Source organism: Thamnophis elegans, chromosome Z, assembly GCF_009769535.1.
Source record: "Thamnophis elegans isolate rThaEle1 chromosome Z, rThaEle1.pri, whole genome shotgun sequence".
In the NCBI taxonomy this organism is placed as follows: Eukaryota; Metazoa; Chordata; class Lepidosauria; order Squamata; family Colubridae; genus Thamnophis; species Thamnophis elegans.
The window spans coordinates 117461349-117489129 of NC_045558.1; the positions used below are offsets into that span (position 1 = coordinate 117461349).

Genomic DNA, 27781 nt, shown 5'->3' on the forward strand with positions numbered 1-27781 from the left:
ATTGAAGTCCACACATCTTAAAACTACCAAGGTTGAGAAACATTGATTTGAAACATAAATTCTGCCCCTCCTGATGTTTTATTTCTTCGTAACCTAACGTAGAATTCTGAGCAATCCAAATCTTAATTTGCCCACCTTTTAAAAATCCATTTTGAGATTTTTCTTTCAGATAAATTTAAATTTTTAAAAAAATTGCTGTGCAGTTTTTAATTAGGGCTATTCCGATAGCAAAGAATCCGGACAGCACATTAGATGACAGAAAAGAGTTAGTTTTAACTGATAGTGATTATCTGGATTTTTGGTAGTCCAGATTATTGGATAGTTCTATTTTCATGCACCTCGAACCTGCTCAGGCGCAGGTTTGGGTCTTGATTTTTTCTACCCAAGCTTCAATTGATTTCTTGAATTCAGTGAAAAGCAAATTTATAAGGAAACCCTGCCACGGACACACTGTATTCAGTGAACTTGTCCTTGGGTTTTCTCACTTTTTTTTGTTGTTGTTGTTCTTTACGGAAAACTGTAAAAAGGGAAAAAATGTTAAGGGCGTTCCTTCCGGGAAAGGGGGGCGGATTCTTATAGGCCCACGCAAATAAGTGGAAGCGAAAGGAATGGAAGGCGTGGCCTCCTATGCAAAAGAGCCTGAAATATCGATCACGATGCAAAATGGAGCGCCGGACGTGACACGGTGGAAAGCGGCGTATCCGAAACTCGGGATAAAGAGGCGTGGCCAGCTAGGTAGATGCAGAGGCGGGGCTTAGAGGTGGACTGAGAGGCGGTAGAGCCGAATCGCTGTTAGAACGTTCGCGGCCTGGGTCACGTGGCGCGCAGTCCCGGCGCAGAAGAGCTTTGGATATCGAGTGTGAAAAATCGGTGTTCCTGAAGGTTTCTCTGCGCATGCACAGAGTGCGTTTGCTTCACGTTTCCGTCTCCAACTCCGGTAGTTCGTGATCAGAGTCTGTAAGGGAAAGAGAGTGCCGTTCTCCACCGTAAGTACGACCCCAGTTGTGTGGAAGGGAGTATTCATTGATTTGGCAGCTGATTTTTTTTTTTGTATGTCAAAACGCAAAAAATAAAAATAAGGGTCAAGCTTCTTTGTGTGTAAGTGGGCAAGCCGGTTTTGTAGGATTTGGTTTTAACAGAATAACAGAGTTGGAAAGGGACCCTTGAGGGCTTCTAGTCCAACCCCCCTGCTCAGGCAGGAAACCCTAATACCATTTCTGGCATATTGTTATCCAATTTCTTGTTAAAAACTTCCAATGTTGAGGCTCTCACAATTTTGGGGGTTGGGGCTTGATCTATATTGAAAAAAATGAATTTGTTGCTTGTTCTCGTTTGAACTGTGCAAGTTTCCAAAGGATTCCTATTTTAGTGTTCCTAGCTTCCTCCTCTTTGGGAGCCCTGTTCCACATTGTGTCCTGTGAAAGCAGCTTGTTTTCCTTTCTTAAGTTGCTTACCCTCCTTTATGTGGCTTGCGATTTCAGGGGCTCAGAAAGATGCATCTATCATGGTTTATGGCCATTACCCTCTTAGGATTGGCTATCTGTGTGCCCATTGAAAGGCCTAAAGAGAAACAAGAGGCTGCCCCAGAACCACCAGTAAGTATTCTGAGGATTGTCCATAATTCTCTGCTTCACAAAGGCCTTTATACCTACATATATGTTTTATTAGAAGAGGATTTTACATAGGTTTAAAAAACTAAAAAAAAACCTAAAAGAAAAATAGAAAAAATACAAAAGAATAAAGGAAAGGTAAGAATAACAAGATATCTAAAGCGTTCTATTTTTATTTTTTTGCAGGAGCTACAAATGTAATAATTGCCATCTCCACTCTCCCAAATTACAAACATGGTTTTCTTCTTCCCCAAATCAGTTCTTTTTATTCAATAAATCCCCAAATTTTTTGTTGATTTTTATCCATTTTCAGAAAAAAGTTCATAAAAGGTTTCTTTTTTATACATTATAGTGTATAATCTTCCCTTAATTAAACAAATCAATTTAGCAATTTTTGCAGACTGCAGCAGCCTTTATTGAAGTTCCATATAAGATACTATGGCAATTGTACTGTCCCTTCCCAAATTGAATAAATAAAGTAAACTAAACTAGTTAAATGACAATTATGTGAGTTCATCTACAAGACATTCACGGTAAGTTTGGAAGGGACGTTGGGGCTCCTCTAGACCAACCCCTGCCCAAGGCATTGTGCCCTAACTATATAATGAACTATCCCTGGACACCAGAATTTATTCTTCCCTCTCAAATTATTTCCTGTCTATGGATAATGTTATATAATGTCTCTTCAGAGGGTTTTTTCGGTGCACATTTTGGCAAAAAACCCCACTTTGCTCTTGTCCTTCCATTTCATCCTTTCCCAACTTGAGGTCCTTAAGTGGACCTCAAAAAATTCCCCAACTAGCATACTTATGATGAACTCAAGCTGTGGAAGACTGCTATTCTCAATCTAAGTTTAAGTGGACATCACTAATATAAATGCATTATCTTTACTTTTAGTCACTCTTGTTATTTTCTCCTTCCTCCTTGGTTATTTTCAGTTTTAGATTGTAAAGTTTTCCAACCATGACCTTGCCTTCTTGTACTTAATAATATATTTTGCATTTTATTAGTATGATATTATCATTTCTGAAGTTTAGTTGTGAATGCTGGTGTTAATGTACCTTGAGTAGCACTATATGTAACCAGAAGAGAAATTTCAGTAAGTCTCATTTGAAGAAGTGCAACATCTGCATCTGACTCCTGACTTTTGTTTTTCTGAAGGACACAGGATTGTATTATCACCGCTACCTCCAAGAAGTCATCAATGTGCTGGAAACTGATGGGCATTTCCGGGAAAAACTGCAAGCAGCCAATGCCGAGGATATCAAGGTGAATTGGGATATACAAGGGTGGCTGTTGTGTCATAACTAGGGCCAAGTCCTCTCTTTTACCATTGTGGGAAGTTCAGTTTGGTAAACTTGGATTTGTCTTTTGGACTTAGTAATGGATACCAACCACTTTTACTATAGTGCTTTTCACTTACAGAAAGGAAAGTGATCTTATTTTCCTGTGTCTTTAAGTGAAATACAGGGCAATGATACACACCCATACAGGAAGTCCACGACTTACAACCATTCATTTAGTAACCATATGAAGTTACAGTGGTGCTGAAAGAGTAATTTACAACTGGTACCTGGATTTACAACCAGATGCAAAATGCCCATGGTCGTGTGATGAAAATTTAGGCATTTGGCAACTGCCATATAATTAGACCATTGAAATGTCCCAGGGTAATTTGCACCCTTCCTAGCAGCTTCTGACAAAATCAATGGAGGAAGCTGGATTTACTTAATTACCGCATGATTCATTTAACAACTGAAATGATTTGCTTAAAATTTGTGGCACAAAAAACCATCAGAGCAACTCACTTTAACCGCCTTCTTTAACAATGAAAATTCTGGTTGTAAGTTGAGAACTACCTGTATAACAGAATCAATAGGATATAGTGACCTATTAGGATGAGAAAACCTAACTGGATTCAGATCCCAGTATTTATCCAAATTACTTTGATCAAGCACATTGGAAACTTTTAAGTTGCAGCAGACTTATAAATTGAAATTGTAGATATATATATTATAATGGTGTACCTTTAAAGATAGTCGTGAGATAAAAAAAGACTACCTACACAATGAGTTCCTCAACACAAGACTAGGATAAAAGTAAAATATCTGCTTCCTTGTTGCTCCTTTCAGAGTGGAAAACTCAGCAAAGAGCTGGACTTCGTGGGTCACAGTGTCCGCACAAAGTTAGATGAACTGAAGAGACAGGAGGTGTCCCGGCTTCGGATGCTCCTAAAAGCCAAAATGGATGCCACGATGGAGCAAGGTGAGTTGAGATAGGAGAGTGTTGATGGTGGGATTCCAGCCAATGTTGATGACAGAGAACATGCCAAGCCGCAATTCTAGGTTCTATTGTTATAATGCCATTAGTTGGATAGATGGAGAATAGCTGTTTGGTGGCTGGTCATTCCTGCTATGGAATCATTGTGCAAACAGACAGATCTTGTGATGGCCCTTGTGTTATATTGTGGCTTCTAAATTCCAGATAAGTTGCCAGATAATTTAATAGATGAGAGAATTTGTAGTTCAGCATTGAACTGAGGAGAGTCCTTAGTGGTCTCTGAGCTTAGTGGTTTTCTTGCAGACATTTCATTACCAAACTAGGTAACATCATCAATGCACTAATGATATTATCTAGTCTGGTAATGAAACCAATGAGCCCACAGATAAATTAATAATATAAATTAATCCTTGGATTAACAGTTCTTAACTGCCTCTTTAATATCCCGAGGTACAAGGGGAAGCCGCTTGGCAATAATAGAATATTAGAAAAAACTGATTTGAACACAAACCAACCATTTTTTCATCATTTAGCCAAATAATCATTTTAACACTAATAACTTAATTTTTTTTGTCTAAATGATGAAAAGCAGCTTGTTTTGTCTTCAAATCAGTTTTCTCTAATATTCTGTTACTGCCAATGGGCTTCCCCTTGTGTCTCAGGATATTAAAGTGGAGGGGAGGGGACTTCATTTCAAAGGACCTATCCTCAAAATCTAGTAATCAAAGATGTCCTGTTCTTTAAGAAAAAAATCGATAGAAATCAAGCAGCCTGCTTTCTTGAATGTGCTAAGCCATAATTTAGTTTATCTGGCTTTGCTGTAACCTGGTTGTGTGAACCTAGCAGTCAGTATTCAATAAACATTTAAGCAAACTGGTATAGTGCAGTATATGAGCCCCAGTGTTTTCTGGTTTCTATTTAAATGTCAAGTCTGAAATCTTCATCTCCCCCTTTTCCTCTCTTCCCTTTCAGATGTCCAGGTTGATCACCTGGCTTTATTGAAGCAGTTTGAACATCTGGACTCGCAAAACCAGCACACATTTGAAGCCCGAGATTTGGAGCTGCTCATTAAAACCGTATGACAGAATTTTTAAAAACATTTATTTCAGATTATTAAACGTTTGAATCTGTTTTGCCTACCCCGGCCCCACTTCACCTCTGTATATTGTAGTACAAGCCCAGGGCATATGCACTCTCTCCTTTTTTCCTCTCCCTTGCTCAAACTTTGCAGAAGGGAAGTGGTTAGAATTTCTTAGAAGGCTTGGAGGTTGATTCAAAGCTGTTGCAGGATTGATCTTTTTTACTTCTCAGTTTCATCTGATGCTCAGCTATTGAGGTTGTTGGAGTGCATGGTTAGGTCAGTGCCAAAATGGAAGCCCCTGCCTCTAGACCCCTTCCTAAATACAGAAATACTCTATAGATAATCCATGCTACTTCATCCTACTCCTTTTCTATCCCAGAAGCTCTAATCAGAAGTTTAAAACTGATATTTTTTTCATTTACCTCACCAAACAACATGTAGAGCTTTTAATAAAATATCTCCAGTTTGGTGGTTGCTGGAGTCAATGGGAGTTTGGGTCTAAAGAGGCTGGAAGACACAAGGCTGGAACAGACTGCCCTGGCCACTAGTATATGTTTATTTTGAAGATAAGATCAATATTAATATCTCCATGTTGTAGAGAAGGCAACAGGTGAATGCAACAGGTTTGCTGAAGATTACTCAGTGAGTTTATTACTGAATAAACTGAATTCCAAAACTCAAATGAGGGACTTCTTGGTTCTTACACCAGAGTTACATTTTGTGAGTTGGGCAGCCATCTAAATCTGAGAAATACAAATAGTCCTTGACTTGCAACCAATTCGTCCTTGATTTGCAACCAATTACCTCGGTAAACGACCACACTCCAGATGCTCCACAATCAGCTCATGTTTACAACTGGTTATAACATCACATAGTCACATCATCATGTTTTGTGACCTTTTTTTCCTTTTTGGCAAAAACGCCGATTTGAGAGATGGATTTGGAATTGTGACCGTGTGATTCATATAATGACTGGCATAAAAACAATTGTAAAATTGGGTCCAGTCACATAGTTGCCTCGATTTACAACCATCACAATTTAGGACCAAAATTCCAGTCCCTTCTCAAAAGCAGAGGACTATATGTAAATAAGTACGAATCTTAGCCATCACGGTATAAGGGAGGCTGTTCTAATCTGAACTTGACAGGCCTGCTCTCAGGCAGTGCTGGGGTCTCCAGCAGAGATTAGAGGCAAGTGAAAGTGATGCAGTTATCAGGATTATTTGCAATCCTGTGGGATGGGGGAGGGGGATTGTAAAAGGAAGGTGATTTCATCCCATGCCAATAATGTTGGCTCTTGTTTTTCTGTCTTTTTCTCTTAGGCTACCAAGGACCTGGAGAATTACGATGCAGCTCACCACGAAGAATTCAAACGGTATGAGATGATGAAGGAGCACGAGCGTCGGGAATACCTGAAGTCCCTGGATGAGGAAAAACGTCGTGAGGAAGAAGCACATTTTGAAGAACTCAAGAAGAAACATAAGGAGCATCCCAAAGTCAATGTCCCGGTAGGGGGAACCTCTTTTGGGCTTCCAGGGGTTTGGGTAGGGATTGCTTGTTTTGGCTTGCGTTGTCCTAAAGGTGCTTTTCCAAAAGGCTTCTGGATCTTCTCCTTCCCAAGAAACTCAGTTGCCTTTTGGAAAAGTACCTTTGGGTAACTATAACCTGGATGTCCCAAAGGTGGGCCTTTTTTTTTCAGGAGGCAACTGGATGTTGTTTTCTCTTCGAAGACATTTCACTTCGCATTCGACTAGCTTCTTCAGCTCTGAAGAACTGAAGAAGCTTCTTGGATGAGAAGTGAAACGTCTTCAAAGGAAAACCAGAAAGTCCAGTTGCTTCTTTTTTTGGGGGGGGGGGGGATGGAAGCACCTTTGGGACAACCATGGCCTCATGACTAAGAATCTCCATAGACATTTGGCTTGAGTTCCTCATTATGTCCTTGCAGGGCAGCCGTGATCAACTCAAGGAGGTCTGGCAGGAGACGGATGGTTTGGACCCCAATGAATTTAACCCCAAGACTTTCTTCAAGCTTCATGGTAGGTAAATCTGTATGTGTAGTTCTAAGAAAGCTTGTCGGGGAATTGCACAACTGGTATCCAAATGAAGTTATAAACGCTGACATGTAGTTTTATATAAATATATAATTAAATATATTCTCCTGTGCGCTGCCTCGAGAATCCAAGCATGGATTAACTTTGTCCATTAGCCTAGAGATTGAGTTATGAAATTGTTGACCACGCCTTCTCTGACTGGAAGAGTTCGGTTTTTTAATTCAGTCCAGCTTGAAGAGACGCATAATTTTTCTCTAGGGTAATAGAAAAATTAACTCTTTCAACTGTAAGTATTTTTGTGTGTAGCATTTTTCATTTCCTCTAGGTGACTACAGAATTTGAAAGGCAAGCTGTCTCCATTCCGATGGACTGCCTTGCCAGGCTGTTTCTCAGCGCAATACTAGCGCCTCCAAGTCTAAATCGGCCGGAACTGGTGGCGATTGATTTCCTCGCCTGCCGATCACCGCAGCCGAGAACCTGGTACACCACTCTGGTGTCGGCTACTTCACGCGCGATCCGCTTATTAAGCGTGATCAGTCCCTCCTTGTTAAAACTTGATTGCCACTGAGCTTGACTATCCGGGCGTGATCGGCTTTCCTGTCAGGCGCGATCCGCTTAAGGAGCACGATCGATGTCCTGCTGCCAGAACTACCACTACTGTTGTGACTGCCACTGCAACAAGGGAAAGCAGTGTCGGAACGGCCATTGCCTTCGACGGAATTTGAAACGGTAGCCATTTTGGAAGTTTTAAATTTTACACTGTTGAGAGCCAACCGAAGGACGGCCGGATTGTTCGAGCCCAGTTAGCGTGACACAAGATCACCCGAGGGTGGAGCTAACAGCATCTTGACGCTGGCCGCCATTGCACACGAGGACTTGCAGTAAAGCTACTCGTGTTCTTCTTGCTCTGTGTTCTCTATTGCAAAGTCCGATAGAACAAATCTTTGTTTCAACTCGTTTCAAATCTTCAACTCAGCTAATTATTCTGAGTGAGCTTCTAATAGTAATAATGGCTGATCACTTGGCGACTGGAAATAACTCGGGGGCAGAAATCTCTCCCTCATTACCATCTAATCAGTCCAAGGCCAGCGATAGAGTTGGGAGGACTGCCATCAGGACCTCCTGCAGGACCAGGGTAGGCGCCTCATCTGTGGCTGCAGATAGGCAGGATGCAAAGAGAAAAATAAGAGAGGTATCCACCTCCACTTCCAGCAGGTCCTCACCAGTCCTCACGATGCAGGTTTCTCCACCTGCTTCCCCACCCAATCTGGCAGGGGTCCAGGGTTGGTCCCCTGATATTCCTATGCCACAAGGCCTTTCTGTAGGAGACGTGGGATTGAGGCCCCAATCCTTTTCTGATATCTCAGACATGTTGCAGGGTCAGGCGCCCGCATCTAGATACACGGAACTGTCAGCCACCTTTACCCCCACCCGAGGAAACTTCTACCCTCATTATTCCTCCGGAGCTTAGGGATATGATCTCTGTGGCCATAACTCAGGGAGTAGATGCTGAACTCCAGTGAAGGGGGCAACGTCCCAGACATTCAGCCCTGTCCAGGGACCCGTCCGCTTCCCAGGAGCATCCTCCCTCTCCACTTCCCTCAATCCACAGTGAGGGTTCCAACCTGGGTGATGAGGGGGACTTGGGTGAGCAGGAGCTCTCTGATGATGACAGCCAGTGCAGGACAAGCCAGCCTTCTCTGGATTATTTCGGCCTACATTGTTTAAATCACTTATGCAAGGCCATGACTACAGCCAACATGGGCGGCACCACCACACAGGCCAGTGCAGCAGTGGGCCTGGACTCCACGGGCCGGTTCTTTGCTGAACAGGTTCAGGAGAAGGATGTTATTCCCTTTCCTAAACTATTTTTAGATGTAGTGCAGAGACAGTGGACGCAGCCTACAGCAATCCCACCTCCCAGCAATGGCAACAGAAAGCTATACACCTCAACCCCGGAGGTAGACGGGATTCTTCAGTTCCCTACTGTAGATCCCCCAATTGCCGCCTTAGACTCCTCAGTCTGGTGCCATCTGAACTGTTGGAAGGCCTCAAGGTAGAGGACTGCAAAGCCGAATTGATGATACGCAAGACCCACCAGGCTGCCACCTGGGCTTTCCGATCTGTGGCTGCGGCCTCATTTTTCAACCGGATATCCCTGGTGTGCTTAAGCAGCTCTAGGCCAGAGTTGCCCCAGAGGAAATGCAAGTGCACCAGGATATCAACAAACTAGTCGCAGCACTGGAATATTCCTCTTGACGCTACTCTTAACGCGACTAAGTTCGCATCTCGGGCTATAGCGTCCAATATCACCTCCCATCTCCTCCTATGGCTCCGTAGCTTCGACTCCATTCAAGGGTGGCGCCTTGTTTGGTACCGCCTTGGATCCCATTTTAATAGAGATGAGACAAACGCAAGGTGGTCCCATCCACCACCAAGCGTTCAGATAGGAGACACCAGCCTTATTTCAGGAGGCAGCCATTTCGGGTCCCAGATTCCGGCTTCACAGCAGCACCCTATGTTCCCGAGTATAACAGGCCATACACACAGGGACAAGACTGTTCCCAGGACTGGTCAGGGACCCGGGACAGAAATAGAAAACAGAATCAGCGACAAGTGCAGGCTCGGCGGCTATTTCATGGTGCCAACAACCAGTCCTTTTGCCAGTATAGGTGACTCCAAAAAGGGATGGACCCATTGGCGGGCGATTGACAGCCTTCGCAAGCCAATGGGCAGAAACTACCTCGGATGCTTAGGTTGTACAGACCGTGAGGCTAGGCATCACTCTGGAGTTTCTTTCCATCCCCCCCGAGATGTTTCATCAAGTGCCCCATCCCCAGGTGTCAGGTGAAACAGGGTCTCATGAACCAGGAGATCCAACACCTGTTATCCATCAACGCCATAGAACCAGTTCCCCAGGGATAGGAAAGGCTAGGGTTCTACTCGATCTTGTTCCTAGTCCCCAAGTCCTCAGGAGGATGGAGAGCCATCCTAGATTTAAAGCAACTCAACTTTTACATCAAGTACCAAAGATTGAAGATGCAGTCCCTCAAGAGCATACTTACCTGCATCAGACAAGGTGACCTAATGACATCAGTCGACATAAAAGAAGCCTACCTACATGTGCCAATACATGCAGCACACAGAAAATTCTTGGAGTTCCACTTTGCGGGCCGCCATTTTCAATACAAGGCCCTGCCATTCGGCCTTTCATCAGCCCCACAAACTTTCACCAAACTATTGGCAGCAATAGCTGCGTATCTTCGCTCCCTACCAGTTAGAGTAAATTGTTATCTCGACATAGTCTTGATCCCCTCGTCATCACGATCCCAGGCAGTTCGAGACCTTCAGACGACTATCAACACTCTACAGCACCACGGGTTTGTGCTGAATTTTCCAAAAAGCCACCTTCAGCCAACTATGAGACTGTTGCATCTGGGGACTCTCGTAGATTTTGACACATGCGAGGTGGCCTTATCTCCGGAACGACGCAGCAGCATCCAGTTGCTGGTGAGTCATATTCAAAGTCAAAGGTTCTTATCGCTGGCAGTGCTTTCCCAACTTCTGGGAAAAATGATCTCGTGTATAGACATTGTTCCCTGGGCACGCTTCCATGCTTGTCCCCTCCAGTGGTTCCTTCTTCCATTTCAGAGGGCGCACACCAGCCACTCTCAATCCAGGGTACAAATCTCACCCAAGGTTTCCACATGGCTCCACTGGTGGAAGGCTCCTAACCTGAGCTGGGGGTCTCTATTCAAGGAGCCGGAATGCATTGTGGTAACGACAGATGCTAGCCTGTACGGGTGGGGAGCGCACTCACTTGATCAGGTAGCCCGGGGTGCTGGAGTGCGCAAGAGCTCAGGAACAACATCAACTGGTTGGAGCTGTGTACCATCCGGTTTGCACTTCACGACTTTTGGCACTTGGTCAGGGCCAGCCGTGTGCTGTTCTTCATCAACAACGTGGTCTCCAAGGCTCATGTCAACCGCCAGGGAGGCACGCGGTCCAAGTCACTGATGTTAGAGGCAGAGAGACTCCACTGTTGGGCGGAGAGACATCTATCAATCCAGGGACTGCGAATGTACAAGTGGATTGGCTGAGCAGGGCAACTGTGGATCAGACGGAGTAACATCTATTCCCGGCACTGTTTCAGGAACTATCCCGCAGGTTCGGTCACCCAGAAGTAGACTTCTTCCCACAGCCCCACAACACTCACCTCCCATGATTCTTTGCCAGATTCCAGGTACCGGGAACAGAGGGCATCGACGCACTGCATAGTCCTTGGCCACCAGGCCTACTTTATGTGTTTCCGCCTCCCGCTAATTCCGCATGTCATTCAGAAAATATTGATGGAACAAGCGGAGGTCCTGCTAGTCGCCCCAATGTGGCCACGGCACCCCAGGTACGCCGACCTGCTGAATCTGTCCATCTCCCACCCTTGGAGAATACCGGACAGTCAGATATCCCTCTCCCAGGGGGCACTAAATCATCTGAGCCCCCAAGACTTGCAATTAGCTGTGTGGCAATTGAGAGGGATATCTTAATTAAGCAAAAATTTTCTGCCAAGGTCATTGAAACAATCCAGGCGGCCCGGCATCCGTCCATAACACAAATTTACGAAGCCATCTGGAGAGCCTTCTACGGGTGGGCCCACAGCACCAACATTAATCCCGTCTCGGCCTCCGTACCACAACTACTTGAGTTTTTGAAGACGGGTATGGACAAAGGACTTACTCCCAATACTCTACACTGTAAGATTGCAGCACTGTCGACGGTCATCGGTGACGGGCACGGCCGTTCCCTAGCTTACCATTCACCGGTACGGTCATTCCTCATAGTGGCTTCGAATCTCAAGCCTCTAGTAATCCATCGCTATCTCCCTTGGGATCTGGCAGTGCTACTACAGGTTCTTACCACAGAGCCATTCGTGCCCCTCCACTCAATTAGCCTCAAATTGTTGACCCTTAAAACCATTTTCCTTATAGCCATTACATCAGCTCAGAGGCTGTTGGAGCTGGCAGCCCTGTCAGTCCGCGAGGACTTCTGTATTTTTCATCCGAACAAGGTGGTCCTTCACTTGGATCCGGCATTCCTCCCCAAGGTCAATTCTTGGTTTCACCGGGTGCAGGAGATCACCCTCCTGGACTTTGGTCTGCGACCTTTGCACCCAAGGGAGAGACAATGGCACCATCTTGACGTTCGGAGGGCACTTTGTCATTATGTGAAACGAACTGCTTCATTCAAAAGGTCAGAAGCCTTATTTGTTTCCTTTCAGCCAGCAACCATGGTAAAGTGTCCTCCAATACCATCAGACATTGGCTGAAAGCATGCATTGCCCTTGCCTATGAGAGCTAATCCGGGACTGTGCCCAGGCGCAGCACACCCCATTCCACCAGGAGCGCAGCCACTTTGGCAGCCTGGGCCACTCAAGCCTCATTTGAGGAAATTTGTAGGGCGGCGACCTGATCATCGCCGTCGCCCTTTGTCAGACATTATAAATTGGACGTGTTTGCCTCGGCAGAGGCCTCATTCGGGTGGCGAGTCCTTCAGAGGGTTCTAACAGCTTCTCAAACCCCTGACCAGCCTAGCTCCCACCCTTGAAACGCATTGCTTTGGCATGTCCCATGCTTGGATTCCCCAAGCAGCGCACAGAGAACGACCGTTGACTTACCTGAACGGTCCTTCTATGTGCGCTGCGAGGGGAATCCAAACCCGCCCTCGGCTTTTGGCTGGTCCAGGCACTGGCACTGTCTCAATCTCACACACACTCATTGTGTTACTTCTGGTCTGCTGATTCCTTTGCTTCCCTTGGATCGGCTGAGCCTTCGTACAAAACTGAACTATCCCAGTCAGAGGAGGCGTGGTCAACAATTACGTAACTCAGTCTCTAGGTTAATGGGCAAAGTTAACCCATTCTTGGATTCTCCTCGCAGTGCACATAGAAGGACCGTTCAGGTAAGTCAACGGTCATTCTACATCTACACCAAACAAAGTAGTCAGGTAAAGGAGAGAATCATGAGGTAAATCAGAGCACGCAAGGCACACAGAAGAAAAAGGCGGGGGAAAGGGAAATTCCCCCTCCACGCCCACAGCAACCAATCAAAGTGCAGATTTAGCCATTGAGCTATAACTCTGTTCTGGCTCACTACACAACCCCACTGCTCCAGCTGCTAAATTCAAATACCTTAACACAACTTCTGGCCTCTAGTATGGGGGTAGCCTAATACAAATGAAGTGAAAATAACTGATTAGAAATAAATTAACTACCCCTTCTCTTATGTCCCAGTTCTTCTTTATGGCTTTTGTGAGACATAAGTGGCCTTAATACTCTAATTTCAGAGTATTGATTATAAAAGGAGTAGCCAATTCACAGTCTGATGCAATAGGAAGCTTTTTCCCCTCATCAATAAATATATTTTCCTGGTAGATGGGTTCGAAATAGAAAGAACTAGCGGTCTAAGCTTATACTTTACAGGTAGTCCTCGACTTACACCTTTAGTTTAGTGACACAGAATGGCACAGAAAAAAGCGATATGATCAATTTTCACACAATCATTGCAGCATCCCCACGGCCACATGATCAAAATTTGGATGCTGGACAACTTGCTCATATTTCTTGATGGTTGCAATGTCCTGGGGTCATCTGATCACCTTTTGAGGAAGCCCAGATTTGCTTTGCACCCCTGTTACTGACTTAACAACTGCAGTGATTCGCTTAACTGTGGCAAGAAAGGTTGTAAAATGGGGCAAAACTCAAAAGGAGGTCAACCTATTCTCAAAAGCACCTGAGGGTAGGACGAGAAGCAATGGGTGGAAACTGATCAAGGAGAGAAGGAATCTAGAACTAAGAAGAAATTTCCTGACAGAACAATTAAGCCTCTAGCAGTTGTGGATGCTCCAACACTTGAAGTTTTAAAGAAGAGATTAGATAACCATTTGTCTGAACTGGTATAGGTTTCCTGCCTGATCAGAGGGTTGGACTAGAAGACCTCCAAGGACCCCTCCAACTCTGTTATTCTATTTATCAACTGTCTCACTTAGCAACAGAAATATTGGATTTAATTGTGGTCGTACTTCAAGGACCACCTGTACATGGCTCCTGAATTGAAATGTCAGAATTCTTAGCAATTCTGGCTTATACAGGTAGTCCATGATTTAGACCCATTCTTTTAACAACTATTTGAAATTATGATGGTGCTGAGGAAAGTGACTTACCGTATTTTTTGGACTATAAGATGCACCAGTGTATAAGACGCACCAAGATTTTGAAGAGGTAAGTAAGGAAAAATATGTTTTTGTCCTCCCTGGCCCCTAGTAGTATTCTGTAGGCTTCGGCAGGGCTGGGGGAAGGCAAAAACGCACCTGTTTTTGTGAAAAATGGATGGAAAACAAGTCATTTTTTGCAAAAACAGAGGCATTTTTGCCCTCCCTCAGCCCTGTGGAAGCCTGCGGAGTGTTTCTGGGGAAGGCAAAAACGCCTACTTTTTTGCAAAAATGGGATGCAGGCACAGGGCTTTGGGAGCCCAAAAATGGTGTCATTCAGTGTATAAGACGCCCAACATTTCCACGCTCTTTGGGGGGGGGGGGAATGGTGCATCTTATACTCCGAAAAATATGGTATGTCCAGTTCTGCTCCTTCTGAGTGTTGTTGTGTCCTTAAAGGTTGTGATCAGAATTGGAGTGCTTGGCAATTGGCATTTACAGAGGTTGCAGCAACCAGGGGTCACTTGAATACCATCTATGATCTTCCCAGGAAACTGACAAGCAGAATCAATGGCGGAAGGTAGTTTTGCTTAATGACTGTAATTTGCTCAACAACTGCAATAAAAGTCAGATCTGTCCCAAGGGCCTTGTGTCTGACACACCTATTCTAGCATATTGGGCCAGCTCAAACAAAGTTCAGCCCCACTTGCAACACCTTTCAAACAGGCATGTGGTTTTGACTGCGAGAAAAGTTCAGTTGTTCACATTTGATGTGCTTCACTGCCATTCCTCCCTTTCTTTTCCCCAGACACCAACGGTGATGGGGTGCTGGATGAGCAGGAATTGGAGGCACTTTTCACAAAGGAGGTAAGTTCTTAGTCTTCCTGATGTGACAATCCTGCAGTTGAGACAACTCATGTACTTGAGTGATCCTCCATTAAAAAGGAAAAAACAGTTCAGAGCCGTCTTGCAAGCTGGACTACCAGCTCAGAGGTAGAATGTATATTTTGCATACAAAAAGTGGCAGTTCAATCCCTGCACTTTTCCCCCAGGGAGCTGGGGGAGAGGAGTGGAATTTAGGGAAATGAAATTCCAACATACTAGCTAAAGGAGTCTTCTTTTTGCAGCTGGAGAAGGTTTATGATCCCCGAAATGAGGAAGATGATATGTTGGAAATGGAGGAAGAACGCCTGCGCATGCGCGAACACGTCATGAAGAATGTAAGTGTATGAACTGCGGGGTGAAGATATGATGCCTTTTGTGTGTACAAGGCAGGCAAAGGAAATTTGGGTCATCCTGGTCCTAAGTCCCCTTTTTTGGGGTCCATCATAAAAGTTGCAAGTAGAGGACTACTTATATGAGATCAACAAGTTCTGGGTTGTTTATTGAGGCATAATAGAGGACCTCTGGGTTAGTTTTTCCCCCCCTAGGAGTGACCCCAAAATCATAACGAGAGGCTTCTAATTCTTAGCCTATTTCAGATAGAGAAAAGTCTTGTTTGTGTTGTGGCAATCAGCTTTTTCATAATCGGTCAGCGCCTTACAATGTGGGTTTTGTATCTTACACCACGTCAAATGGCTTCCTCAAACATGATAAGCCATAATGTGATTTCCTTTTGGCTTAGAATATGGGAACCTGGTCATTGTGGCTATAAATATGGTTTAGGTAAGGACCTTTTTGTAAAGATTTTATGTAAAAAAATCTTTTTCGGGTCAAGAGCTGTCCTAGCAGGATTTGGCCAGGATTTGGATATCATAGTATGAAGTGTGAACCCATTCCAGAAGAGGAATCATTATGCTAGTCCATATTTGAAGGTTTGAAGGGATGTTTGAGGGAGTGTATAGGAGAGCAATTGCTGGCTGTGATATTAGTGCATTCAAGGTATAGTCAAAGGTAAGTACGCTAAGGGGGGAATTCTGGGAGTTGAAGTCCATCTTGAAGGCTAAGATTTAGAAACAATGTTCCAAGCAGATATTCTCTATACAAGCTTAACGATTCCATCTGTGTGTTTGACTATCTCTCTTTCTAATGAAGTTTGTAGAGAGTTAGATCTCCTTGGAACAGTGTTTCTAAATCTTAGCCACTTCAAGATGGACTGTGGGTGGGTGGGTATCTATAAATAGATAGATGATAGATAGATAGATAGATAGATAGATAGATAGATAGATAGATAGATAGATAGATAGATAGATAATCAGTACAAGTTATGTTATGTTATGTTATGTTGATTTTATTTATATGCCGCCCTTTTCCCCCGAAGGAAACTCAGGGCGGCTCACAGCTCAACAGGGAAAGGGATACAAACAGAATTTAAAAACGACATTAAAAACAATGCAAAATTAAAAACACAACAGTCATACCAATTCGAGACGGGGGCAGCAGTTCTTTAGCCCCAGGCCTGTCGGAACAGCCAGGTTTTAAGGGCTTTGCGGAAGGCCTGGAGGGTGATGAGGGTTCGAATCTCCACGGGGATAACTAGAACAAGAGGTTTCTTCCTCTCCCGAAATCTAGTCTCATCTGATCCCCTGCCCAGGGAAGAGAAAAAGAGACTTATCTTCCTTTTTGAGAGTTTGCAAAGAGCAAAAAAAAAAAAAAAAAGAGCATCTTTTCTGCATTGGCTGTTTTTCCAAGCTTTGTAAAAAGAAAACTGACCCTGCATACTGATAGAACTAGTGGAGACCAGTTTATTGGGAATTTTTTCCTCCCCGAAAAACCCTCGTTGTTCAAATGAATCATAGGTTATACTTTAACATTAAGGTAGGAGAGCTAACACCCCCCCCCCCCCTAGTCTAGTCCAGTTCACTTTTTCCTCGGGAAGAATAATTCTTTCACTTCTGTTATGTATTAACTGCAGCTGCTGTATGCTCTACCGTGAAACAAAGTCTGGCTTATCATTAATGAGGATGGTTATTGGAAACAAGTGAATTTTTAACTGACGGAATGTCTGGGTCAATTCCAGTTTTTATTTCCCAGATTGATAACTTTATTAGAATAGTGCCAACCCAAATGATACAAAAGGTGTGCAGAATGTAGTTCCCAGTCTGCATCAGTGAATGATCTTAAAGAATCCCCAGGTTAGTCTGTAGAGATTCTCAGTCATCCAGGTCATGGTTGTCTCAAAGGTGCTTTTTCAGGAGGCTTTCTTGGGCTTTTCTTTGAAGACGTTTCACCTATCATCCAAGAAGCGTCTTCAGCTTTGACAGGATAGTGGGAAATGGAAGGATTTATATTTATATCTCTTGCAGACAGATGGTCATTAGCATTCTTTTAGAGAGTCATTGAGGCCACTTGGAGGTTTGTCTGTGTCCTCGGTGCCACCAGAGTGATGCAAATGGCTGTGGAGCCTTCTTGGCTGCAGGATGAGAGTCTAGTTGCCTCCTGAAAAAGCATCTTTGGGACAACCATGACTGGATGACTGAAAATCTCTACAGACTTTTAGCTATACAATTTGGGATGAATATCCTTGGAATGGTGTTGGAGTAGGAATGGATTTCCAGGGGGGGGGGGGGGGAATTTCAGACTACAGGAACCATTAGCACTACTCAGGTGACCCTGAGGACACAGATAAACCACCTGTGCTTCAACAACCCTCTAAAAAAATGGAAATGACCAGCTGTCTTCTAGGAATATAAATCTTCCCATTCCCCACTGTCCTGTTAGAGCTGAAGAAGCTTCTTGGATGAGGAGAGAAACGTCTTCAAAGAAAAAACAAGTCGCCTCCTGAAAAAGCACCTTTGGGACAATCACAGTTTAATTCACGTTCTGCTTCAGAAAAACTGTTCGCACATACTATTAACTGATAGATCAATATGTATGGTTTTGCACAGTGAGCTAAAATATAAATCGTTTCCAAGCTGGAGTCTCTTTGACTCGTACAATGCAAGTGAAAGCTAATTATATCTTGGCATGATATATACTTAGCTACCTCATACTTACATGTTCAACTACTGAGAAAATAGGATAATAGGTAGGGCTTTGCTCAATCCAGCACGACTCTTATTATATTTTCAATGTTGGATTTATTTGGTTATAATTCTGGGTGTAACATAACTCTGTGTTTACTTTTGGCTATTAGTCTTTGTGAAAAGAAAACATACATTCTAAATACTGCCTCAGTCCTTGGTTGCAGTTAGTAAAGTACCCTTGATCTGGGCTTTGAGAAAGTAAATGTCTTCTGAATTATAACTCAAAGCAAGTAGGGAAATGGTATGAATCCTTAACTAATTTTTGAGACTTCTCAAAATCTACTAGTCTTGGTAGGGAAAATACAAAAGGAAGGAACCAATTGCATTTTCTTTTCTCCACTTGTTCTCCTGCAGGTGGATCTTAATAAGGATCGGCTGGTGACCCTGGATGAGTTTGTTAAATCCACTCAGAGGAAGGAATTCAATGAAGCTGATGGATGGGAGGTGTGTGAAACAACACTATCAATTGAAGTGGAATTTCAAATGTTAGTCTGAAGAGTGGAAAAAACATTTTGCTAGCAGCGAGTGGTTAAGATTCCCACCCACCCACCCAGCAATTATACATACCCATTTTTTGGACTTCAACTCCCATATTTCCTGATTAGTATAACTTTACAGAAGTATGTTGAATTCTAGCATAATGAAAGAACTCTAAGTTGGGATAGGTTATGATAAACTTTCTCCCTCTGCAACCAGAGATTGTCATCTGAAAACTTGTTAGAGAAGCTAATATTACTTCTGTGATAATCTGGCTTGGGAATTCTGGGGGTTGAAGTCTAGCCATCTTAAAGTTGCTGAGGTTGAGAAACATTTTTCTACCTCCAAAAGGCACCAAACATACTAATTCAGGAGGCAGCTCTTGGTGGCTGCTAGTCTTAATAGCTCTGGTTGTAGCAGCAAAGGCTAGAGGCCTCTGAATATTTAGAGCCGAGGTGGCACAGTGGTTAAATGCAGCACTGTAGGCTACTTCAGCTGACTGCAGTTCTGCAGTTCGGCTGTTCAAATCTCACCGGCTCAGGATTGACTCAGCCTTCCATCCTTCCGAGGTGGGTAAAATGAGGACCCGGATTGTTGTTGGGGGCAATATGCTAACTCTGTAAACCGCTTAGAGAGGGCTGAAAGCCCTATGAAGCGGTATATAAGTCTAACTGCTATTGCTAATATTGATTAATAAAGAAGATGGATAGCAACATGCTGTCTTAGCTGGTATTTATCACTTCAAGGTAGTCTAGATAAGAAACCCAAACCATGAGTCCTAACACTATTATTATTGTAAGGTTACAGTAACAGAGTTTTGCAAGCGTGAAAGTACTCCTCCCTTGCCTTCACTTTCCAGAGAAATAAGGAGGGTCCCTTCTGAAATGCCTTCTTCATCCAGTCCTTCAGTGGGCTGAGATATCTCTTATCTGACCATTGTCTAAACTGAAGTGCCTCTTCCTGCATCTTAAGGTCATTTGCACATCCCTATCACATTTTAAATTTCCCAGTGTAGATTGGCCATTTGGCTTCTATAGGGGTGCTGGCAGTGGTGAAATATATATTTTTTCGCCATCCGTTCTGTGGACATGGCTTGGGGGTGGTCATGTGACTGGGTGGGCATGACCAACTTTTCCACACTTTTTAAAGCATTTTTTCCTGCAGCTCGGGCGAATGGGCAGGAAAAAAGTGCTTTAAAAAGCAGGAAAAAAACTTCCGAAGCTTGCATGGCTTACAGCTGAGCCACGCAAGCCACAGAACCATTTTAAAAGTCCTGGTTCGTAGAACCAATGACAATCGTCCCTACCAGTTCGGCTGAACCGGGAGAATTTCACCCCTCTGGTGCTGGATTAGATGGATAATCCAGGAAGGCTATCTTTATAATCTTATAGCAGAGAAATAACTTGTTTTATGAGGCCTGATAATCCCAAAGGAATATTTCCAGGGGAACGAACACCTAAAGATGAATGGAGGTAAGAGCAAATTCATTCTAGATACGCAAATTCAGTCCAGCTTTAAAGAGATGCAAATTTTTTCTCCTCTAGGATAATAGACAAAATTAACTCATTTGACTCAGATTTTCCTTTTGTTGTGGTACACACTTTGATTGCGGATCGTTGGTGTTCGTTATCCTTTGAAATTAAAGAACTCGCGGTTCCTTGTGATTCTGGCGGATGCAGGAATGTTCGCCAGGAGGCTTACTCGTCGGGTGCTTGAACAGGTCTAATCAGTAGAGGGTCGGTTCGGCGCTCTTGTGTCGGCGCAGGGCTAAACAACCTGCTTGTACTGCCTCCCGTTTTCTTCGGTTGCCTCAGAGAGAGTCAGCATGCCCTTCAGTGTGCGCAATTATCAGGCGTGGGATGTCCGTTTCCTAGCGTTTTGAACCTTGCTGCCGCGCAGTTCCGGGTGAGTCAGCAGCGCCATTTTGGCAGCTGGCGTTTTGTCTCCCTCCTCTGGACAGTGGAAGACGGCAGCCATTTTTGGGTGTAGTTTTGAATTTCGCGCCAACATAGTTGCTGGCGTCAGCCATTTGGGCTGTTAGTACCTTCGTGCCAGAAGAGCAACAGAAAGGGGTGGAGTTTGCCTTTCACGCTCAACTGCGATTGAGTATGGAGAGAGTCATTGTACTGCAGAAGTTGGTTTGCTGCCATTATTTAACACCGTATTGCATCATCATTCTAACGGAGTCAGCTCCCCACTTTTATCAGAGGTTTGCCCTGGTTTCAGATGTGAACTCTCTCCCGCTCCCCCTTACATTGCTATGGCCGATCATTCTGTTTCCGGAGGCAGCGATGGAACTTCCAGCTCTTTCCCGCTGCACTCTGAAGCCGCTGGGCCCAGCACCAGGGTGGGTAGGTCCACCACTAGGGCCTCTAAACATAAAATTCACGCACCATCAGCAGCCCCAGATAGAGCTGCCAAGTGCAAAGAGAAGGCCAAGTCAATGACCACGGTTCCTGGGCCCACTGGTCCCTTCCTACTTCGGTGGCCGAACGCTATTCCCCTGTTCCCTCACTTCCTCCAGCGGGAATCCAGGGCTGGTCCCCCAATCTTCCTACACCTCTGGGGAGGGGTGCGGACAAGGGGGATTTGGGGGGCCGGTCTACCCCAGATCTTCTTGCAGTTGGCGCGACCACTATTCAGGCATCCCCGCAATCAGAGCCCATGGCCACGTTCACACCCACGGCTGCAGGCCTCAGGGCCGGGGATGGGCCCGAATTTAACCTGCCTCCAAAACTTCATAATATGATTTCTGCAGCCATTTTCCAAGGGGTGGATGAAGAGTTGCAGCGCAGGGCCCAGCACCCTGTTCCTGTCAGCATTGCCAGATCTATCTATTTCTCAGGCTTATCCTCCATCACCACCATCTTCAGCTTATAGCGAAGGCTCCATCCTAGGTGAGGAGGAGGATGTCGCTGGCCTGGAGTTGTCGGATGACGACGGTCCAGTACAAGACACACCGGTCTATTCTGGCCTGCCTTATTTAAATCACTTTTGTATAAAGCTAAGGCAACTACCAAAATGGGTGGCGCCACCACTCAAGCCAATACGGCTGTGGCCTTGATTCCACTGACCGATTTTTCGCAGAACAGGTGCAGGAATAGGAAGTCATACCCTTCCCGAAGCTGTTTCTGGACGTTGTTCAGAAACAGTGGTCACAACCGGCGGCTGCCTCCCCCCCCCCCCCCAGTAATGGTGACAGGAAGCTCTACGCTGCCACACCTGAATTGGATGAGCTCCTTCAGTTCCCTACTGTGGATCCCCTTGTAGCGGCTTTGGCCTACCCGGCCTTGATTCCTTCTGAGATTTTGGAGGGTGTCAAGGCCGAGGATCGCAAGGCCGAAGTGGTCATCTGCAAAACACACCAGCAGTTGCCTGGGGCGTTACGTGCAGCCACAGCAGCTTCATCCCTTAATAGAACTTCATTGGTTTGGTTACAACAGCTGTAGTCTAGGCTCGCCCCCGATGATCTCCCCCTACACCAGGATGTAAATAAGCTGGTGGCAGCACTGGAGTTCTCTTCGGATGCTACACTCAACGCGGCCAAGTTCGCGTCCTGTGCAGTAGCGTCCAACGTGGCATCCCGCCGGCTTCTCTGGCTTTGCAATTGGCAAGCAGATTTACGCTCCAAATGGTGCCTAGCTTCTACCCCTTTCAAGGCTGGCCCTTTGTTTGGGGATGCGTGGGATCCTATTTTAATTGAAAATAGGGACACATGCAAAGTGCTTCCTTCAACTACCAGGCGCAGGGACAGGAGACAACAACCATATCATAGAAGGCAGCCCTTTCGGGCCGGGGACTCTGGGTACAACACTGCCCCATATGTTCCTCCCTATCTCAGCCATTCACCCAGCCACAAGACAGGAATTAGGTTCACTCTGGTACTAGGGACATGGGTTGCCAACAGGACCAACAACAGCAGGCCAGTTCTTTCACAGGACTCACACGAGGTGGGGCCTTTTAGCAGGCACCTAACATATTTCGCCTCCCAATGAGCAGAAACCACCTAGGACGCGTGGGCACTTCAGACTGTGAGGCTGGGCCTCACTCTGGAGTTTCTCACTATCCCCCCGAAACGTTTCATCAGGTGTCCCATATCAAGATGCCAGGTAAAAAGACGCCTGATAGACTCCGAAATCGACCATCTAATTTCCATCAATGCTATAGAAAGGGTTCCTCTGGAACAAGAAAGACTAGATTTCTACTCTATCCTCTTCTTAGTCCCCAAAAGTTCAGGAGGATGGCAAGCCATCCAAACTTGAAATGGCTCAATCTCTACCTGAAATACCAGAGGTTCAAAATGCAGTCGCTCAAGAGCATTCTAGCCTGCATCCAACAGGGTGACCTACTGACCTCTGTGGATATCAAGGAGGCATATTTCCACGTGCCGATACACCCGTCGCATTGAAAGTTCTTGCGATTCCAGTTTGCGGGGCGCCATTTCCAATACCGCGCCCTGCCATTCAGCCTTTCATCAGCCCCACGCACCTTCATGAAGTTGTTGGCGGTGATTGCGGCATCCCTCCGGTCAATTCCTGTAAGGGTCAACTGTTATTTAGATGACATCTTGATACTGTCGTCTTCCCCAGATATGGCAAGACAGGACTTGCAGACCACGATCGAAGCATTGCAACTCCACAGCTTCGTCTTTAACTTTCCAAAAAGCCAATTGTACCCAACCACGTCCCTCCTCCATCTCAGGACCGTCATCGACTCTGAATGGTGCGTGGTGTCGCTTTCCAAGGAAAGACCCCAAAGCCTTCAGACCCTGGTGAGTCACATGCACGCGCATCGATCTCTTCCCCTCGCGATCCTCTCCCAACTGCTGGGGAAGATGATCTCGTGTATAGACATTGTCCCATGGCCGAGATTTCACGCACGTCCTCTCCAGTGGTTTTTGCTCCCATTTCAGAGGGCTCACACCAGTCACTCACAAATCAGGGTCCAGTTGCCTCCCAAGGTGTTGCGTTCACTCCACTGGTGGACTTCTTCCAAAATCCTCGAAGGGTGCCTCTTCATGGAGCCGGAGCGAGTCTATTCGGATAGGGAGCCCATGCCTTGGACCGAGTGACCAGGGTCGCTGGAGCACCCAGGAGTTGCGGAACAGCATCAACTGGCTGAAGCTTCGAGCAATTCGCCTAGCTCTCTGCGACTTTCGGAACCTGGTGACGGCCAACCACATGTTGGTTCTCATGGACAATATTGTTTCCAAGGCGCATGTCAACCGCCAGGGAGGCACCAGGTCCCAGGCCTTGATGCTGGAAGCGGAACGTCTTCACCATTGGGCGGAGACTCACCTGTTATCACTTCGGGTGGAGCACATATCGGGTACAGCCAATGTACAGGCGGATTGGTTGAGCAGAATCACAGTAGACCAGACGGAGTGGCAGCTCCATCCGACTGTATTCCAGGAACTGTTTTGCCGCTTCGGCTGGCCCCAGGTGGATCTTTTTGCTCAACCGCACAATATATACCTGCCGAGGTTCTTCACCAGATACTACATTCTGGAAGCAGAAGGTACCGACACTCTTTGCAGCCCCTGGCCAGAGGGTCTCCTATACGCCTTCTCGCCTCTCCCACTTGTACCGCTGGTCATCCAGAAGGTTCTGTTGGAGCAGGCAGAAGTTCCCCTGGTCGCGCCAATGTGGCCCAGACGCCCTTGGTACACTGACCTGGTCCATCTTTCAATTTCCCGACCATGGAGAATCCCAGATGACCGGATAACTCTCTCGCAGGGGGTTCTCATCCATCTGAACCCTCAGCTACTACAATTAGTCATGTGGCATGTGAGCAGGCGATCCTGATCTGTCAGCACTTCTCTGACAAGGTCATCGCCACGATCCAAGCGGCTCGCTGGCCGTCCACAGCACGGATTTATGAGGCCTTCTGCAGGTGGTGCCGGTCAGTATTTGTGGACCCACTTACGGCTTCCGTTCCATGGGATTTAGACTTCTTACAATCGGGCTTGGACAAAGGGCTAACACCCAGCACTCTACATAGGCAGATTGCAGCATTGTCGACTGTGGTTGGAGGCATCTAGGGCCGTTCTCTCACTCACCATCCGAGGGTCCGGTCCTTCCTGAAGGGCGCATCTAACCTCAAACCACCGGTAGTCCACCGTTACCCTACATGGGATTTACCCCTAGTACTTAGAGCTCTCACGACAGCTTTTCGAGCCCATTCGTACCGTCAATCTTAGATTGTTGACCCGCAAAACTGTCTTTTTAGTGGCAATTACATCTGCTAGAAGAGTCTCAGAACTGGCAGCACTTTCACTACGGGAGAATCTCTGTTTATTCCATCAAAACAGAGTCATCTTACTATTGGACCCGGCATTCCTGCCAAAAGTTAACTCTTTGTTTCACAGGGTGCAAGAACTTATTCTTCCAGACTTTTGTCCTCATCCGTCACACCTCAGGAACGGAAGTGGCACCATCTCGACATTCGCAGGGTGCTCCATCGCTATATGAAATGCACGATGTCATTCAGATCAGAGGCACTTTTTGTGTCTTTCCAGCTGGCATCCATGGGACATCATTGGGCGCTGGTTGAAAGCGTGTATTGCCCTCGCATACGAATCCCAAGCTCAACTGGCACCCAGGCGCATCACTCCCCATTCCACCAGGAGTGCAGCCACCACAGCAGCATGGGTGATGTAGGCCTCAGTGGACGACATATGTAGGGCGGCGACCTGGTCATCACCGTCGCCCTTCATCCGTCATTATAAAGTGGACATGTATGCCTCGGCGGAGGTTTCCTTTGGGCGTCATGTCTTACGGAGGGTTGTATCATCATCCACGGCCCCTGACCAGTCTATGCCCCCCCCCCCCTGAAACTCACTGCTTTGGCATATTCCATGCTTGGATTCCGTGACCCGACAAATGCGCGCCCGACAACACCGCACCGACAAAACTGTGGCGATAAAACCACGCCGTCGACAGCGCATCGACGAATGAGCACAGAAGCGCGCTGACAAAAGAGCGCCGAGAGAAGCGCCATTACGGTTAAGGTAAGGGTTAGGGTAAGGGTTAGGGTTACGTTTAGGGTTAGGTTCAGGTTTAGGTTTAGGGTTAGGTTCAGGGTTAGGTTTAGGGTTAGGTTCAGGGTTACCTTTAGGGTTACCTTTAGGGTTACCTTTAGGGTTAGGGTTAGAGCGTGCTTCTTTCGGCGCGCTCTTGTCGGCACGCTTCTGTGCTCATTCATCGGCGCAATTTCGAACTCTCACTTTTCTCCCCGCGGTTTTGTTGGTGTGCTTTTGTCAAGCGCGCATTTGTCGGTAAACCCTTGGATTCCAGCGCACAGGAGAACTATCGCTGACTTACCTGAACGTGCACTGCGGGGGGAATCCAAACCCGCCCTCGGCTTTGGCTGGTCCGGGCATTGGCACTGACTCACACTCACGCGCAAGCATTGTGTTTACTTACCTACTTACCTTCTTGTCTGCTGATTCATTTGCTTCTCTTGGATTGGCTGAGCCTTCTTACAAAACTGAACTATCCCAGTCAAAGGAGGCGTGGTCAACAATTACGTAACTCAGTCTCTAGGCTAATGGACAAAGTTAACCCATGCTTGGATTCCCCTCGCAGTGCACATAGAAGGTCCATTCAGGTAAGTCAACGGTCGATTTGAATTATTCCAAAATTAATGTAGCAAAACAGGTTGCTGCCCAACATGGAAATTGCAGTATCCAGAGAGGATACTTTTTAAGAACTGCATCGAGAATCATAATATCCTAATTTCTCCCTGCTCAGAAATATTTGTACATCATGTTATGTGACTCCAGGTGGCTCACAAATTTGGTGTTCTTGTACTTCTTAAGGCAGTGATCTCTCTCTCTCTCTCTCTCATTTCTCCCGCTATCTAGACAGTAGAAGAAACACAGATCTACTCAGAGGCAGAGCTCCAACGATTTGAGGCGGAGCTTAAGGCTCAGGAGGAGGAGTTAAGCCGACGAGCAGAGCAGCTTCACCAGGAGCACAAAGAGCTTCAGCAGCGGCAGGTGGAACTTGATGCTCAGAAGAAGGAGTATCAACAGGTAGAGAATATTTTAATTGGAAAGATACACTTTGCTTCACTATGCTTCCTTTTGATAAAGGGAAACAAGTCCCATGTAATGCTGACATTTATATACCTATATGGGATCCTGTAATTTCCAGATATTGTTGAACTGTACAGCAGTGTTTCTCAACCATGACAACTTTAAGGTGTGTGGACTTCAGCTCCCAGAAATCCCCAGGCAGCATGTCATGTCAACGTCACTACGTAGTGGGGACTTTTCCCCTTCGCTAAACCGGGCATGGGCGTGACCAGCATGTGACGCATCCAGCCCACAGGCTGGGAGTTTGATAGCTCTGTTGTATAGTATGCTTAATATTAAGGAGTGATGGGAGCTGTAGTTCAGTAACATGGAGGACTACAGATTTCCTTAAGATCTTTTTGTAGGGAATTGTTTCTTGACTGTGAATTTCAAATTAAAGCAAATTAAAACAAATACCTAAACAAAACTGTCAAATTGTGAAAGTCCCTGAACTCAACCCTACTTAAAGCTTACTTAAGCATTTGCAAATATTGGCTCAGAAGTTATCTTAAAACAGCACTTGTATTTTAGATGGAAACTAAGAAGCAACTAACCACCCAAAAAAAATGCTAACCTCTGCTTGGTTCACCGACAAATGCGCACCGACGAAACCGCACCAACGAAACCGTGCCCGCCATCAACAAACAACATAATGGGACACAAAAACAACGCTATAACCCTAACCCTTTATAACGTTGTTTTCGCGTCCCACTATGTTGTTTGTTGATGGCGGGCGTGGTTTCGTCGGCGTGGTTTCGTTGGCATGCATTTGACGGGTCACGCTCTGCTTTACTAACTCTGTAATTTCACTATAAGCAGAAAATTAAATATGTTATCAAACATGAGATGATTGGCATTTGATATTATTGCAGGTCAGCATTTATTATACTTCTATATACTACAAAGGTCGTTTGAACCCCCTCTTAAGGAGACAGATCCTTGTATTCTATCCTCAGCCCTGGTCAAATAAACGTGGCCCAAACAGCTCATGTTCTTTCCATTCATAAATTGAATCATGGGAATTTTCCTCGAAAATG

General features: G+C 45.6%; 1 protein-coding gene across 1 annotated transcript in view; it reads left to right on the top strand.

Annotated features, from left to right (window-relative positions):
• The first annotated feature begins 736 nt into the window (after positions 1-736).
• NUCB1 (nucleobindin 1) overlaps positions 737-27781 on the top strand; it is a 29820-nt gene continuing 2775 nt past the window's right edge. Inside the window, exons 1-11 of the mRNA XM_032236654.1 lie at positions 737-986; positions 1482-1595; positions 2772-2879; positions 3743-3875; positions 4863-4966; positions 6294-6479; positions 6917-7007; positions 15034-15092; positions 15353-15445; positions 18545-18634; positions 26532-26702. Of these exons, the coding sequence (XP_032092545.1) occupies positions 1494-1595; positions 2772-2879; positions 3743-3875; positions 4863-4966; positions 6294-6479; positions 6917-7007; positions 15034-15092; positions 15353-15445; positions 18545-18634; positions 26532-26702 (1137 nt within the window). The 5' untranslated portion in view covers positions 737-986; positions 1482-1493. The remainder of the gene's footprint in view (positions 987-1481; positions 1596-2771; positions 2880-3742; positions 3876-4862; positions 4967-6293; positions 6480-6916; positions 7008-15033; positions 15093-15352; positions 15446-18544; positions 18635-26531; positions 26703-27781) is intronic.